General features: G+C 37.6%; 1 protein-coding gene across 6 annotated transcripts in view; it reads left to right on the top strand.

Moving 5' to 3' along the window:
- The window catches only part of sdk2b (sidekick cell adhesion molecule 2b), a 292,476-nt gene that overhangs the window by 225,311 nt on the left and 50,283 nt on the right, over window positions 1–16,882 (top strand). For all 6 annotated transcript variants that reach the window (XM_037980904.1, XM_017438659.3, XM_017438689.3 and 3 more), the window contains 8 exons: window positions 1,986–2,119; window positions 6,615–6,726; window positions 7,059–7,249; window positions 8,988–9,071; window positions 9,252–9,446; window positions 11,935–12,051; window positions 12,800–12,967; window positions 13,316–13,418. In XM_037980904.1, coding sequence (XP_037836832.1) covers window positions 1,986–2,119; window positions 6,615–6,726; window positions 7,059–7,249; window positions 8,988–9,071; window positions 9,252–9,446; window positions 11,935–12,051; window positions 12,800–12,967; window positions 13,316–13,418 — 1,104 coding nt within the window. The remainder of the gene's footprint in view (window positions 1–1,985; window positions 2,120–6,614; window positions 6,727–7,058; window positions 7,250–8,987; window positions 9,072–9,251; window positions 9,447–11,934; window positions 12,052–12,799; window positions 12,968–13,315; window positions 13,419–16,882) is intronic.

Consider the following 16,882-nt stretch of genomic DNA (forward strand, 5'->3'; position numbering starts at 1 on the left):
GTGTTTGTGTGTGTAATATTTCTATTTTTCTGTGTTATTAGTTTCTCACCTGCTGTGTTGTTTCTTTGATCAGACAAAGCTGGTATTTCAGCTGAGAAGTATAAACAGAACTAATGAAACCGAAGTGTGTTTTCGTGTTACACCTGCGAACAACAAACTTCAAAAATTACTGTAGATTTTATTAAACAAGCCAGAAAATCAGTCCTAGTTGGTCATCAGATATTTTTTATGTTGATTGCTAAGCTTCCAGATTCAGCACTGATATTGGCTTTAGGAAGTTTACAGAAGACATAAAAAATAAGGGCATAGCATTCCTTAAAAAAATACAAATTGCCTGCAGCAGTTCATGCTAGAGTTTTAGACTAAGACTCTATGTTGAGAAATTACAGGTTATAGGTATATTGGTCAAACCGAAACATCATGCGCAGTCTCATACAATACTGTAAGGACTTACATGATCTGTTAATCTGTGTCACGTCAGATTTTACCCAGTTATCTGTAAAATTCACTGAGGTGTAACTTTTTTTGTGTCGGCTAAGGTGGATTAGTTGTGGAGCCCATCATGAAATAGGTTGACTCCAAAAGTTAATCAGTTGTCGATGTTAAACCCAATGATTACTTTGAGCGTTTCAAAAAAATTTGTTCAGTGAAATATTTTGGCAATGGTACAGACAAATAAACATACAGACACGGACAAAAACATTATTGTGCCTCTTTTGCCTTCAGCAGCGAGAGATTACAAATCAAAGGCAAATTTCACAGAACATTATATTAATTTGTCTTCAAATGGTGTTTAATAAATACCAGGAAATTGTGTCTATCATGGCAAACTACCAAGCTTTGCTTCATAAAATTGTATTCTTTAGTATTTGATAGAAAGAAACCAGGACTGATCAGGACATGGATGAAAAAAGGAAAAGATCTGTGACAAGGAAGGCTTTCAGTTAAACATGGTTTCAGGCTGTTGAACGAGGCACCGATAATAAAAAAAATATTGACTGTGATCATGGTCAGGGGCTGCAGCATCAGACAGCACTCAGGACAAGACTCAAAGAAGATGCTTCAAAATGAGGAAAAGAAACTTTTTAAGTCTATAGAACAAACTACTGAAACTGTGATCAGTGTTTATTCATTCAGGTGTGATTTCAGCAGCCAATACAGAGGGCGGTGAGCTGCCAAACTGCAGGTCAGAGGAAGCAGTGAGGTACAAATGACCAATTAATTGTTCAGGCTTATTATGCAAGGGCATCATCTCTGAGAAAAGAGAGGATGTCAATATTTCTGCTGTGCTCGTTCAGCACTTACACAATGTTTACACGTTGTAAATCAATCGACTTAACGCTGCTTGAACAGTGTAATTAAAATGGTAAAATGTTTGATGTTCTTTTCAGCGGTTGGATCACATGTGGACCCGGATAAACTTCAAACATATTAAGCCCCAGTTACACAGTACAATCTTTAAAGGTTGGTTATTGGTAGCACTTATATTATTTTATCACCTATTGCCATAAGGGCAGGGCGTTATGTAATGGCCTGTCTGTGTGTGTGTGTTTGTCAGTCTCTGTTAGCAAAATATCTCATGAACCACTGAACAGATTTTAGTGAAACTCTCACAAAGTAATTATTGGCTGTGCATCTACACCTGAGTTACTTTTGGAGTCAACCCAATTCAAGATGAGCTCCACAGCTAATTGACTTTAGCAAATGCCAAACAGCTAAAACGCAGACATTTTTCGAGATTTTGAGCTACAATTTAGTGCGTTAGTGGCTGAGAGTCATATACACACTCCGAGCACTATCAGATCTTAGTTTAAAACTTGAAAACTGGAATGCAAGGCAAGTTTGTTCTGCGTTCCTTCAAGGAATGCCTCTTTTTAATTTCTCAAAGCGGTCTTTAGATTGCCTACAGCCAAAAATGTAATATCACTCCTTGATGTCATGTTATATGCAGCTTATTCAAAATGTTTTGTGTGTTTCTTCCTCAGTGCCATCACTCTGGACAACACGCTGGTTATTTTGTCGACGGTGGCACCAGATGCAGGGCGTTATTATGTGCAGGCGGTAAATGACAAAAACGGAGAGAACAAGACCAGCCAGCCCATCACCCTGTCAGTCGAGAGTAAGTAGCCACCTTTATACGCATACTGAAATCTTATGCTGACCTAGAATGCATTGCTCATGTAACAACACTGGCTGCACTTTAGTCAAAAGAAGGGATAAATCTGGAAAGTGTTTAAAATGGAACAAATGAATAATGTGTCTTTATCATATGTTTTACTGGAGAAGGTGATTGCAGCAAATTAACACACACAGGTCACATTTATTGCAATTCTTTTTCTAACTACTGCTTTTAAAAAAACTATTTGTGACACAACAAAATCTAAACATCTGGATTTTTCATAAAACTTATCTTTGTGGGCTTTAGGTGACAGAGGTGTATGAACACAAAGCTCCAAAATAATAACAATTTAGAACGCTTTCCCATCTATTCTGACCTAAAATATTAATAAATTTACCCACATTCATGTTATTGTTAGGTTTTCAAAGGTGTATGTGTGTGAGAAATTTCTACATAACTGCATAAATACTTACCTACCAGTGTCTCTCAGACACACACAGTAACAGAGGTTTTAAACAAATTATTTATCATCAAGTAGTTCCTCAAAATTCAACGACATTCTTAGCTTCCACTGGAAAAAGTGGGAGATCCTTGAATCGAAGCAATCTAACCAGCCTCGGCTCAACGGGGAAAAATGAAAGAGGAAATCTTACAGACAGGGGCTTATGACATGCAAGACTGGAGTTCATTATGAAAGTGAATGAGGAGGGCGAAGGTAAGATATTACAGTTGACAACACGAGCGAGCAGAAATAGCCTGTGGCACATGTTGAGAACGATGGCAGAGTTGATTATACAAGTGCTGGAACACACACATGCAAACACACCACAGTCAGCGTATATAGAGCCTGGCGGGGGGTCTCAACTCTGTAGGTCTGATGGAAACGTGCCATGCATTTGCATTAATATTCCCCATATATACATACTCACTCACTCTCTCTCTCTCACACACACACACACACACACACTCGTATGTGCAGGCTGCTGGAAGAGTTGTGTTCCTGTGAGGTTTTACTGTAATGCGTACGTCTATCTGTCCATATCGGTTGGTGCAGTGATGCCTCTGACAGTGCATTTCAGATTAGTTTTTCTGGCTCCAAATGAGCATACCTAAAACCTGCTGAATGCAAAAGGAAAAAAAAGGTAGAGATAGAAAACCGTTTAAACATTTAAAGTTCATTTATTTATCCTTACTTTTTTAAAGATTTTAAAAACAACAAAGACTGATGCAAAAACAATCCTGTAGCATAAAATAAGCTATTAAAGCATAACAATAATCAAGACCAGATATGCAGGGGTGGAAATATTTGAATATTTAATTTGAAATGAGGTCAACCACCAGCACTTAATATATAATATATTTGCTTTTAATTGTTGTGAGCTAGAACTAACCATGGTTCAGAGATGGATATTTTGCTATAATTTATGCCTCTTTAAAGTTCTGTGGCAAATAAAAGTTGACCTTGGTTCCACATGGTATATACTGAAATTGGATAATTTTCAAATAATTTAAGTTGTTTAAAAGTTTTTAAATAACTAAAACAAAAAACATTGTAAAATAAAAGCTTGATCAGTTCATGTGAATATTTATAGCTTTTACAACCAACTAAGAGTCTTTTACTTGTTTGAAGTTTTCTCTATTATTTGTTTCAAAAAGCTAAAAGAGAAGATATTGTCTTTTCATTCTTCAGATTTGTCAGGTTTGTCCATTTTACCTTGAACCATTAAACTATTTCCCATGGGTGGGAACAGGCCCAAACCATATTCACTCCACCGTCATGCTTGACTGTGTATTATCAAATTATGTACCTTTTTTTTGTCTTTCATTTGAAGCCTATTTCCGCCAAAATGCATCAGTCTGTCTTTTAGTGTTTAACACTCAAACAGGCTTTGGATAAGCTTTCCTCAGAACTCTAAGAAAAAAATAATAATTTCACGTCCTCCATTTCCATTAAATTACATCTCAAACTGAAGAAACAACCCTGAAAGTTAGTATTTTCTTTTAGTTTTTTTCCTCTTCAGCAGCATCAATTTGTATTTGACAGCTGATTTGAGCAGCTCATGACTGCTATTGAGACCAGATTTGATGAGCATTTATAAAACTTTGAAAAATGAAGCACCTGACCTTTCCTAATGATGGCTGCAAACAAAACATCTAAAACTCTGACAAAGGCTGCCTGAAAGCTCGAATCACTCAAACCTTTTCATTGTGGACATGAACTGTTTTCAGTTAAGAATTATACTAAAATAAACTGAACAATGATATTGCATAAATCACTGTTAGTAAGACGAGTACAGAGCTGGTTTTAGACATCACCTCTTGTCTTATACTAAAAACCTGACTTCATTTCTGTACTCACAAGTATGGGATTAATAGTGATGTTCTCCAAGGCTTTGAAAATGGTCAAATTAACATATTTCTTCCTTCACTTTAAAGTATACAAATGTTTTGACATGCTTAAAGATATGTCAGATCGAGTGTGTTCCAGGTGTCAAACAGTCAATCATTGGCCCCCTCTCAGGTGTGTGTGTGTTTCTGGGCGTAGATCAAGGCGTGCACAAAACAGAGATTGGTATTATTGAGTCATGACAGCCCCCGTAGCAACATCTGACATGTGCAGCCACGAGCTCAGTCCCAGGGCATGATGGGATTGACAGATCACTGTGAGTTTATCACAGACATGACACATCTCAAGCTGCACACAGGCGAGGCTTTCACAGCCATGGGCTCTGTCTGATGCTCAACACACAAACACATTCCCTCAGAAGGAAACTAGTTTGCACATTTGGTGCAATTTTTAAATATATGAACATGCGGAGTTGACACTTCATCTCTCTGTGTTGGTCAAAGAGTATTTTTCTTTCTTTAGTTGTGTTTCAGATGTTCTGTGCAGTCTGTCCTCTGTATCTATCAGAACTCGGATACAGCGTGTTCACTGGTCAGTTTCAATATTTCACATCAGTGGGCACCTAAGGAGTGCAGTGAACTGAAATTAAATTTCTAAGACACTTAAAAAACTTCCCCCAAAACAACCAGCTGCCTCACAATGCAGTGCTCCCATCAGATCTGGTTTTATCAATAAGTCGGCTTCATAAAGCTCCACCTAACAATTCTATGGATATAATTTTCTTTATTTTATTCTTATTCTTGACAGTGTTTTTTTTTTGACAAACATATAAGCTGGCTCAGTGGTCTCCAATCCTGGTCCTCGAGAGCCACTATCCTGCATGATTTCCTTGTTTCCCTGCTCCAACACACCTGATTCAGAGGTTAAATCACCTCTTCATGTTCTGCAGAAGCCTGTTAATGACACAATGATTCAAATCAGGTGTGTTGGAGCAGAGAAACAAGTAAAACATGCAGGATGGTGGCCCTTGAGGACCAGGATTGGAGACCACTGAGCTAGATCATTGACACATGCTAAGGCCTTGTCCAAATTTTTAATTTGTCATTTTTAAAATTATCTTTGCAAACACGACACCATTTCAGGAAATTACTTCATCTACAAGAAAACACCAAAAATAACCCAAAACACTGTAGTAACTATGCCAGTTCTGTACGTGCTGATGTAACGCTGCCACAAAAATACACCAAAAACAAGAAACGAGGTGTGAAACGTGCATAACTGTACGCACAACAAGAAGAAAAGGACACCCTTGGCTAAGAGGTTAGATTAGAGGTGAGGCTATGACGTTTTCAAAAGGTTGCACTTTGGTCGTGTACATGAAATTGTAAGGGTGGCATTTCAAGACTTTTTCCCCCTTTCAAGGCTGAAACGTCACAAAAACATTCCTGTTCTGACAGCCCATTGGGCAAGCCAATTCTCACCTCCTGAGGTGTTGAAAGTTATTCACATCCTTACATCCTCTTATTTAGGTGACTGCAATTTATTGTATGTAGGATTAGACCAACTGGCCTTTTGATATTTGCATATTACACCAGTATTGGCCTTACTCTTAGTTTCCTGTGCATTACAAGTTAAGTAAGTTGAATCGAAGGCATTGGGCTTCTCTGATTTATCAGCCAACCAACGTTCCCTTTTTGCTTCTCAGATGAGAAGCAAAAAGTCTAAAAGAATTCAAAAAACAAAACAAAACAAATCTGTTTAGTTTCCTTTGGTTCAAAATGCTAGGATCACCATGTCCCTGGTGACTGAGAATCTACATCAGTATATTACAGGTTAGATTTAATTTTTAAAAGCTCTAAATGGGTTGTGCCAAGTTTATTTAAAGGAACCATTAGCTCACTGAACTTCAGCAGGAAAACTCGGGTCTAAAAACCTGATTATATGAGATAATCAATCTCAAAAAGTTGATTTGCTTTTTTGCTTTTAACAGTTTCGTCTAATGTTGTATTCTGTTTTAGGGAAATTATTTGGGCTTTTCTTTGGTTCACTGAACTGCGCTTTGATCCAACTTTCATAGTTTAAATGTACTTTATAAATAAATAGACTGACATTCTTTTTTGGGGTATGTTTATGTGTCTTCTTATCTAGATATTGGTGGTCCAGCAGATCCAATCGCCCCCACTATCATCATCCCTCCCAGGAACACCAGTGTGGTCACAGGCACCTCAGAAGTCACGATGGAGTGCGTGGCCAACGCCAGGTAAAAATCTTAAAACTATAGGGTAATGTCCCATGCTCAAAGCGGAGACCAAATAAAGTTGTGACTGTATATATTAGGGTCCTTAGACTCCCAGCACACACCCAGCTGTGCGTCTGATTGGCTCCTTGTGAGTAACTTTTAACCAATCATTGATCCTCATGAGTTATGAATCACCTGATTTCCTATATTTGACTCAATCAGAAGCAGTGTAAAATAAGTCCTGACTTCCTGTTTTCAACCAATGCCCTGTGGGTAATGCAGTTTACTGTAGCTTACAGTTTGTGGTACGCTATAAAATTGACAATTTGGACACTCTTGCTTTCTCTGTGTAGACCTCTTATCAAGCTGAGTATCTCATGGCGAAAAAACGGAGTGTTGGTGACGAGTGGTTTGAGCGACTACAACCGCAGACTGACCATTCTCAGCCCCGTGGTGAGCGATGCTGGGTTTTACGAATGCGAGGCCATTCTCCGAAGCAGCAGCGTGCCCTCAGTCAGCGCTGGAGCCTATCTTCATGTTCTAGGTAATAAATAAAGCTTTTTAATTTTTATTATTATTATTTACTGTTATTTGTGACACTCTCATAGTTTTGTCTGTTCATTCACATTTAAAGCTGACTTAATTACACCTGTTACCACTGTGGTTTCACACCAATTCACACCCTTCAGTTCTAAGACAAATGCAGTATTAAAAAATTTAAACACCATTTACAGAATATGACGTGAGTAATCACACCTATAGGTGTAAAATCATACATTAAAGAGATGAGAAGTTTTGTTCTTTACCATTTATATTTTTACTTAGGCCATTTTCATGCCCAACCTTTTCATATTTAAACTTAAATACTTTTACACAGAAATATTTTTTTATTTCACAGCTACAAAAAAATCAAACATCTCATTGTTGGATTATTGTCAAACAGGCAAAATTTCCTTTGTTCTATAACTTCTTTTTTTCCTTTAACTGGCACTAACAAACATAATAATAAGCTCCAGTTTTATTTCCTCATGTCAAACTCAAGCTTCCAAATAAATACGACCAGCATGAAATGCCTGAATGCTCCCTTCTGAAATTTGAATTTCATCACTTACTGTAGAGCTAACGGTAATTAAAAGCCGTAATTCTGTGGTGCACTGATTTATTAACTAAAATTGTTTTAGCCAAGCAAACTAAACGGGTTCGAGCAGTGCTTCCTTTAGTTGGAAATCCTGGGATTTCTGTGAGAACAAAACACTCATTTAGCTTCAGTTAGAAACTGAGACCTATTATTTTTGCCACTTTTCTCATATCTATGGCTAGAAACAGTTGCTTCTGTCCAATTCCTGTTGTCTTTCTTTGTTAACGTTGTATGAACATTGAATGTCTCAGACCAACAAGCTGATAAAACCTCTGTTTTCTAACATGGTGCTGTTGTTGTTGATCATCTAAGGTTCTATTTCCCTATTTCTAAAACCCCACAATGACTTTCATCTTTTTTTTTAATTATGGTTTTACACAGAAAGCCTTAAAGTAGAGGATAATGGATTAGGGGTTTACTCGTGCATCTGCATAAAAAAGTGTGAATAAAAAGCTACTTATGTTTACTATGTGCAACAGTAAAACATCTTGGCATTTAGGTTTACAAATTTAAAAAACCTGATATAAATCTGCCTCACTACATGACTCGGGCTAAAGCACGGCAGTGAAGTTGTGAGGCAGTAACGGGGAAAACGTTATTGATTTAAAAGGGATGAAACTAATGGTTGGCCTCAAGAAACGGTTTAAAAGCATTGCTCAAGTCACTTTGATTCTTTCCCACTGAAACACTTTGATGTTCTCAAGGTTGTAATGTGACTCAAAGCTTAAGGTGAGGTTAACTTTTTCCTTGATACTGCTGACTGAGACTTTTCTCTTCGAGCTTATTATTGCCCGCCGCCGGAAGGCAGAGGTGGACGATAATGTATCAGCATCAACGCATGTTTGTCTGAAACACTTCATGAACCTCTAGGCGAGTTGGGATGAATCTTGTAGAAAGTAATCAGTGGCCGTACTTTTACAACTGATTAACTTTTGGAGCCAAGGCAATTCAAGACCCTAAAACTGACCTTTAAATCCCCCCACAAAAGTTGGTATAAATCAGTCAGTTTTATAGATATTGAGCTAAGATTTGTAGTAGTAGCAGCGGAGTCATCCATGACTTTGAATGTGTTATTTTTAAGGTTTGTTCAAAACTCCATTATTTAACAGAAGATGATCTTAGTTTAAAACTGTCTAATTTTCAGAACCACCACAGTTTATAAAAGAACCAGAAAAACACATCACGGCAGAGATGGAGAAGGTGGTGGATATTCCCTGCCAGGCAAAGGGTGAGCGCTGCTCTGTGTATGAATGTTTTTATTTAAGTGTCAGAATGTCAGAGCTGATGAGATGAACCCCGTCAACGTAGACCTGTTTAATAGCTGTTGAGTTTAAATGAACGAATGCTGAAATGTGCTCTAAAAAGGTCATCATTACTTGTTGTCCAAACCCTCGCTGACCCTCTGCAGGAGTCCCCCAGCCGGAAATCGTGTGGTATAAGGATGCCTCACCCATTGATCCGGTGAAGACGCCGCGGTACCGGGTGCTGGTGGGAGGGAGCCTGCAGGTCAACGGCCTGCTGCCCGACGACACCGGCATGTTTCAGTGTTTTGCCAGAAATCTGGCAGGGGAAGTTCAGACCAACACGTACCTGGCTGTTACGAGTAAGTGCTCCGGAAGCTTTTTAGGAAACTATTTTGATGTGGTTAAAGTGATGTATTTTGTTAAAACTCAGCACTGGCCTTTTTTTTTTTCTTTCTTTTCTCTTTCTTTTTCACAGAAATGTGTTCAGTCCTCAAATAGCTCACCAAAGCTTTTGTCAGATTCAGAGATGACGAGGTGTAATTACTTTCCATAAATGGAAATGAAGTGCAAACTGGAAAAAGGGAAAAATTTAGGGCCATTTTAATGCTTTAAATGGGCTCCTTTTAACCTATTCAAATAAAACGGGCGCTAAAAGCAAAAAAAACCCACAGTCATCGTCTACAAGTGAATTTGTCCTCATGTATCAAATCTTAGTATCATAAATAAGACTCAAAATATAGGTTACTTTATACTTTGCCTGTTTTTATGGAGTTTTTGCAATAAATGCTTTACCCTAAATATGTATTTATTAATACTGATGGAGACGACAAATGAGCCAGACGTGTTTCAGGGCCTAAAAATTGTTATAACGTTACTGTTTTTGAGCCTTTATTGTAAAATAATACACATTCTGAGTGAGTGTACGATCATGTGACAGATTATTTCTCCTTTCTAAACCTACTGGGAACTCCTCATATTAATCACAGACATACCTGGAGCATAAACGGTTCAGATTTAACAGCATTTTAACAGCTTGTACATTTCTGTATGCTCTATGATAACACAAACTGTACTTTATTTATTATTTCATTTTTACCTCCACCAAGGAAGTTGTTTTCAGTAGTGCTGGTTGGTTTGTTTGTCTGTTATCAAGATTACTTAAAAACTAATGAACAGATTCTGATGAAATTTTCATTTTTTAAACGTGGGTTGTCCCAGGAAACGATTAAATTTTGATGGTGATCCAGATCGTTATTTTTTTCATGACGCTTTCGTCCTTGGCAGAGGTTTGCGCTCTCTAAAGTGCTTCTAGTTGCAGATTAAATCGCTGGACATGATCACTTTAAACAATCTAAACATAGTTTTATAACTTCTTTTAAACATGCAGTTCAAGCTCAAACATCCTGATGGGACAGTACTATAAAGGAATATATTATGTAAAGTATGTAATATTTAGGTTTTCTTTGTATACCAAAAATATGACGTATAGACACATTTAGCAGTAGGAAACACCACAAAAGTATTTTTAGTCATTGAACTTTACTGATTTTTTGACCATATTAAAGGACAAAGATATAATCAGCATTTTTAGATGATTTGAATCATCAAAATGTTTTCATCCTCTGAATTTTTACAACTTGTATTTAAGTCTCCAGATGTTTTGATACAAACTGAAGAATTAGCCGTGCACTTATTACTCTACAATAAAAAGACTTATCATTGAAAACCCATGTTTGTTGCGGCTCTCTCACCTCCGAACATAACCATAAATTTGTAGATGACTTTTTATCTGAGCTCGTGTCACTGCTGGAATTTGAAAATCAATGGTAATTGTCCTCTCGCTGCGCATCTTTTCAGCAAGTTTCTGACATGTAATTTTCTTCACTGTGTCTCACTTCCTGCTGCTTTCACTCCACGACGCACCTTGTTATCAGAATTCATAATTTTTCGAGTCACTAAATCACTCTTTCCATCCCGATTTTTTTATTTTTCCCCCCTTTTCCTGTCACTGCTTCTCTCTCTCTCTCCCATCTCTCCACATATCTTATCTTCTTCCTCGACTTATACATGTTTCCTCTTTTCCTGTATCTTGGTATTTACTCAGATCCAGTGACAAAACTCCCCACTCTCTTTTTGTTGGTGGTGATACACATTCCTGTCATCCTGGAAAAGATTTGATTTATTGCACATCACAAACGGGGATTTTAGTTACCTTTTGAAATCCTTTCTCTTTTCCATTTATCAGTCATTTTCTCTCCTCGTTTCCATATTTGCTATCTATCTGGATGTATAAAACAGTCAGTCAGCACGCAGTTGTGGTGCCAAGCTGAAGTCGGAAGTCAATCCTTTCAGAATTAGCCGAACAAAGAACCGACTAAATTCTGGGTTGCAGGATGTTGGTGCTTACAGGAAATATGTTTTTTTATTGCCCAAAAGGGAAGCATGTGATAACGTTTTTGCCCACGTTTGTCTGTCTGTTCTCAAACTATCTCACGAACCACTGGACCTATTTTACTGAAACTCTCTGAAAGTAATCACTGGCTGTACAAATTAAACTCATTAGCATTCAATGTCAGCTCAATTCAACCTGGCTGTCACAACTAATCAGTTTTAGCCAACATAAAATAGTTAAATCTCATCCAATTTCACTAATATTTGGCTAATTTGATGTGGTAGTTGATGAGTCATTCTCTGAGCGCTAACATGTCTCACAATATTATTTGAGATCGTACATGATGCCATTTACAAGGTTTGACTAAAACAATGCTCGGCCTTTAACGTGTTTCCCTCCTACACAGTCCTGTTACTGTACTCCTTACTCTGCGTGTGTTTTTGTTTCCCCCGCAGGCATCGCGCCAAACATCACAGCCGGACCCTCTGACAGCACCGTGATCGACGGGATGTCAGTCATCCTACACTGTGAAACCTCCGGAGCTCCGAGGCCGGCTATAACCTGGCAAAAAGGTCTCAGCAAGCCACGTGCGCACACATATAGACACATCCCTGGATTATCATCTTTGTTATCCTTCACACACGGGACCCCACGGCTTAACAAATAAAGTCTGATTGGATTCCTTCAGCTGGATTTCTGGTGTTCCAGGCTTTTCATGCTGCATCCCAACAGCAGATCAGGAAAAACTTGTTTTGCAAAATCCACCTTCTTTTGTTCTTATAGCCCTGCAAGCCTTTTTTTGTTTGTTTCATTCTGTCTGATGTTTTTCTTCTGTTCATGTATCTCCTGACATATTATTGCCTGCTGCCGAAAGGCAAGGGAGGACAAAAATGTTTCTGATCATGTCTGTGTGTGTTTGTTACAAAAATATCTCATGAAGCACTGGACAAATTTTAATGAAACTTTCAGAAAGTAATCAGTAAGTGTAAATCTATAACTGTTTAACCACTGGAGCCAATCCGATTTAAGATGGCTGTCACAGCTGATTGACTTTAGCCAACAAAAAATAGTTATAACTCAGAAAACTTGACAGATTTTGAGCTAATAGTTGTGGTAGAAGTTGAGTCGTTCACAACACATACATACTCACTTAGATCTCTTACTTTCGAGGGTTAGCCAAAACGGTTACAACTCTGTCATTTCTCAACACAATATGATCTTAGTCTAAAACTCTGGCCTGATGGGAGGACATATTTTCCTCAAAGAAATGCTCAGCCTTTAAGTAGTTTCTCTCTTGTTCTGCCTGTTTGCATGCTTCAGGTGAGCGCGTGTTGGCCAGCGGTTCGGTGCAGCTGCCCAGGTTCACTCTGCTAGAATCTGGCAGTTTGCTCATCTCGCCTTCACACATCTCTGATGCCGGGACGTACACTTGCATGGCGAGCAACTCTCGGGGCATCGATGAGGCGTCCGCTGACCTCATCGTCTGGGGTAAGTGTGCAGGAGTGAGACAGGTGTGGCGTTTTTTTTTTTTTTTTTTTTGGCATCTTGTTTAAAAAGTCACGTTCTAATGGGCTGGAATGTAAAGAAAATCAACAAAATGAGGAGGGAGAAACTGGTTAGGTTTTAAGAAAGACACTCTCAGATCCTTCACTTGAAGAAATAATTGAGGGGTTTTCTTTGACAAGCCATCAGGAAAGAAATCACAATCCCCAGTATGTCATTTTAGGAAAAATGAGTTTTCTGAATTCCATTTGCTATTTTTTTCTGTCTTTGTTCATTTGAGGTTTTTTTTTTTTGGCTGATCTATTCTCTCAAGTCTTTGATTTGTCGCCGCAGCTCGCACTCGGATTACCACCCCCCCACAGGACCAGAGTGTTATCAAAGGAACTAAAGCCATCATGACCTGTGGAGTCACACACGACCCCAGTGTAAATATCAGGTAAGTTAAGTTACAAACAACATTCAGTGTTTTGGAACAGCTGATCTCCTGAAAACTCCTCGTCAGAGACGGAAAAGTGCAGCTTTTCTTAGCTCTCTGTCTCGAGTGCAAAAAGGATGCGCTGAACCTTTGTGCAACGACAAATCACCCAGATATTTATGCATTTATAACAAGCAGGTTAGACTGTTCCAGTGGTCTTTTAAAGTCATTTGATTCAGATTGCAGCTGCATGCAGTCTCACAGGAGCTAAAAATGGGATCGTATTAGAAGATATGTTAAGTAGTTATGCATTAGCTGGATTGATCTGGTCACACTAATGTTGTTATTCCTCCCAGCTCAATTTTTATAGCTGTGCTCCAGTGACTTAAACTGCGCAGAAAGTTCAGGAAGACCAACAAACACGTGCACACCAGCTGTGGGTTGTTTAGGCAGATGTCAGTGTTACATTTTCTGAATCCCATTTTCAAGTCCACATTTCGATGACTTTCAAGGATTTAAACTATGAGGAGCTGAATTAATCTTCTGAAGCAAAGATCAAACTCTGAAATGATTTCTAACAATGTAATAATATCCCCTCATTTATACATTTGTACTGTTGATGTTGATGAGAGCATCAATTTGTAGGGATTTTTTCTTGAAAGCTTAACAGAAATAAAAGGGGTGCACAGAATTTTAAAACCACTCTAATAAAGCTTCAACCTGAACCCCATTTTGTAGATTTAGATTATTTTAAGGCAGGCATTGCTTCTATTTGTGCCTGATCCATTTAATAAGGAAACAGTTAGCTAACCCTATTTTTTGTTTTTAATTTAAAATAAAAATTTAAAAAACCGCACAAAAATGAAGTTAAATTAATTAATTTAAAACAAAGGAAAGGCATCTCAGTAAATGAACTTTTGCCTTCTTTCATATCATCTAAAAACTGTTCAAATGTTAAAACTTGTGACTGTGACAGTTTTATGTTTATGTATGTCGCATGAAAGGGTTTGTTAAATACCTTCACATGTCATCTGTTGTCAAGCCAGAGCAACTCTTTCAATGGAAAATTTCCTCATCTGCATCCGTGTACCCACTCATCAATAGTCTCGTCTATCCCTTTATGCTGAAGCTGCTGTTCAGCTGCGTAGTTCTGATGAATGTGAGTTCACCGTTTGATTCGCAGCCATTAGGCGCGCTGGCAGGTCAGCTCTGATGAGGAGACAAAGGGAAGAAGATGAAATGCCTTGCTAATAATACGTTCATCTTCTATTGTGTTTAAATTGAAAACAGCAGAATCCTCAGTGTGTTCATTGCTTTACTGTCAAAAAGAATTAACTTCTAATCAACAACTCATCCATACACTAAATAAAAAAACACTATTTGACTTTTATAAAAATTTGTTTGGATGATACAAATTTAACAAGTTTATTTGGTCATGATTTCTTATCAGTTGTATTTATCTGTAACACCTAAAACAAAGTTATTGAATCAAAAAAGAAACAGATTTAATGATTTTTCCACACAATCACATCATTTTTATCCTGTTTTTTGGCTGGGAGATAAAGTTAGAGAGGTGGGTCTGAGATGGTTTGTACATGTGCAGAGGAGGGACAGGGGGTATATTGGTGGAAGGATGTTAGAGACGCAGCTGCCAGGAAAAAGACAAAGTTAGAGAGGACACGGAGGGAGTTGGAGGACAGAGGACGCAGAAGACAGAGTTAGATGGAGGAGGACTCGCTGTGGAGACCCCTGAAAAGGGAACAGCTAAAAGATGAAGAAGAAGAACCTGTTTTAAAAAATAAAATAAAATATTCCCACTTGTCTTGAAAATATGATACACTACTGTAGACTTTTCCACAATCCCTTAATGTGTGAAGGAATTACCTCAAAGAAGTTATTTAATATTTGTAATAGGGGGCCAGTTTCCCATGCAAACAACAGCTACAACAAACACTTCCAGCATTCAGTTTACCTTAGACAATCAGGATAAAATAGCAAATATGTAAAACATTACTGGAAATAAGGCAAAATGTAGAATAAGATAGAAACGTATGCAAATAGTGTCTCAAAACACCGTTTCCATGTGGACACAAAACTAAAACAATGAATTAAACTTAACGTTTTTACAAAACACAGCTCCTGTGTGGACAGGGTCTGTTGGTTTCATATTTTCTCAAGTTTAATCATATCTGTGTGAAACAAGTCACACAAAGAAGGCTGTTTATAAAATGACATTTTTTTCTTTTGAAAAAAAAAAAAAAATAATAAGACAATTTGAAAGAAAGAAGTCGTTTAAATTTGTCAACCAGATAAAAAGGAATCTTACAAGAGGAAAAAAAATGACCCTGAAAAAATGTCAACCAGGTCCAGGTATTTTAATTTACAACATCAATAAATGGTTTTTAATTAAAGAAAGCCATATGGGTTTTGCAGAATTAGTTTTTTTTTAAGTTAAAGTTATTTATTTAGTGCATTTCTTTTCTGGACGTGGCAAAAAAACAAAAACAATTCATGTAGGATTTTTGAAATCTATTGAAATCCAATAAAATTAAGTCTGTTTGGTGCTCTAACACAGAATTTACAGAGTAAAACACAGACATGTTCAGCTCAGATGTGACTCATAGCGAGCTGTTTTCCTCTCATTAGATCATTTTGTCAAACAATTCAATTATCTTCTTTAAAGCAATATGAAAGGTTTCTGTCTACTGACCGCAGTTTAACCATCAGCTGTTGTTTGAAAACTTCCACCTGAAGTTCATCCTTAAGTCCAGTCAGTAAGAAATCAACCGGTGTGAAGCCAAACTGAACAGCCTTCATGAAATTTTTACTCCCGATTAATCAAAACAGTGAATTAGAGGTTAAACACGAGTGGAGAGACAGATTACCAAACTTTTCCTAAAGAAGTTTTCATCTGCAGTTCTGCTGCAAGAGGAACGAGCCACAACAGACGCTGCGTCTATTTTAGTCACTGCAGTAATATCATTTCTCTAGTTTATTTGTGCCATGCTATGTTGTGTTTTTATAACAAATGCCCAAACAAAACCTACAGCAGACGAGTATATTAAATTGTTGCCATCGAAATCTCAAGGTGTCTCAGCTCTGATGTCAGAACTTAAAGCACTGATTCTAAATTTAAAGACTTTGACATTCTTCTAAGGAATAAAAGTCTGTTTTATCCTGCCATTTACTAATTACCGTTCTAACCATTTGGATTATATTTTTGAATTTCAGGTAAAATATCAGAAACCACAATATTTGCTGAACATGATCTGTGGTTACGTTTAACCACGTATCAGATCTTGTTTCATTTAGATCCTAACAGAGGACGGGTGTCCCTCTTTTCATAGATTGTTGCTGCCTGATTTTTTTTTCCAATGTTTGAAGCTCAGTACAGTCTGTGACTAACCTTTACAAAACCACTGAAGAATAACAGAAAGGCTAATAAATATCACTGTACAGTTTAATTTAGGCGAATATTCTTTGAC

This window comes from Kryptolebias marmoratus, linkage group LG17 (genome assembly GCF_001649575.2).
Source record: "Kryptolebias marmoratus isolate JLee-2015 linkage group LG17, ASM164957v2, whole genome shotgun sequence".
In the NCBI taxonomy this organism is placed as follows: Eukaryota; Metazoa; Chordata; class Actinopteri; order Cyprinodontiformes; family Rivulidae; genus Kryptolebias; species Kryptolebias marmoratus.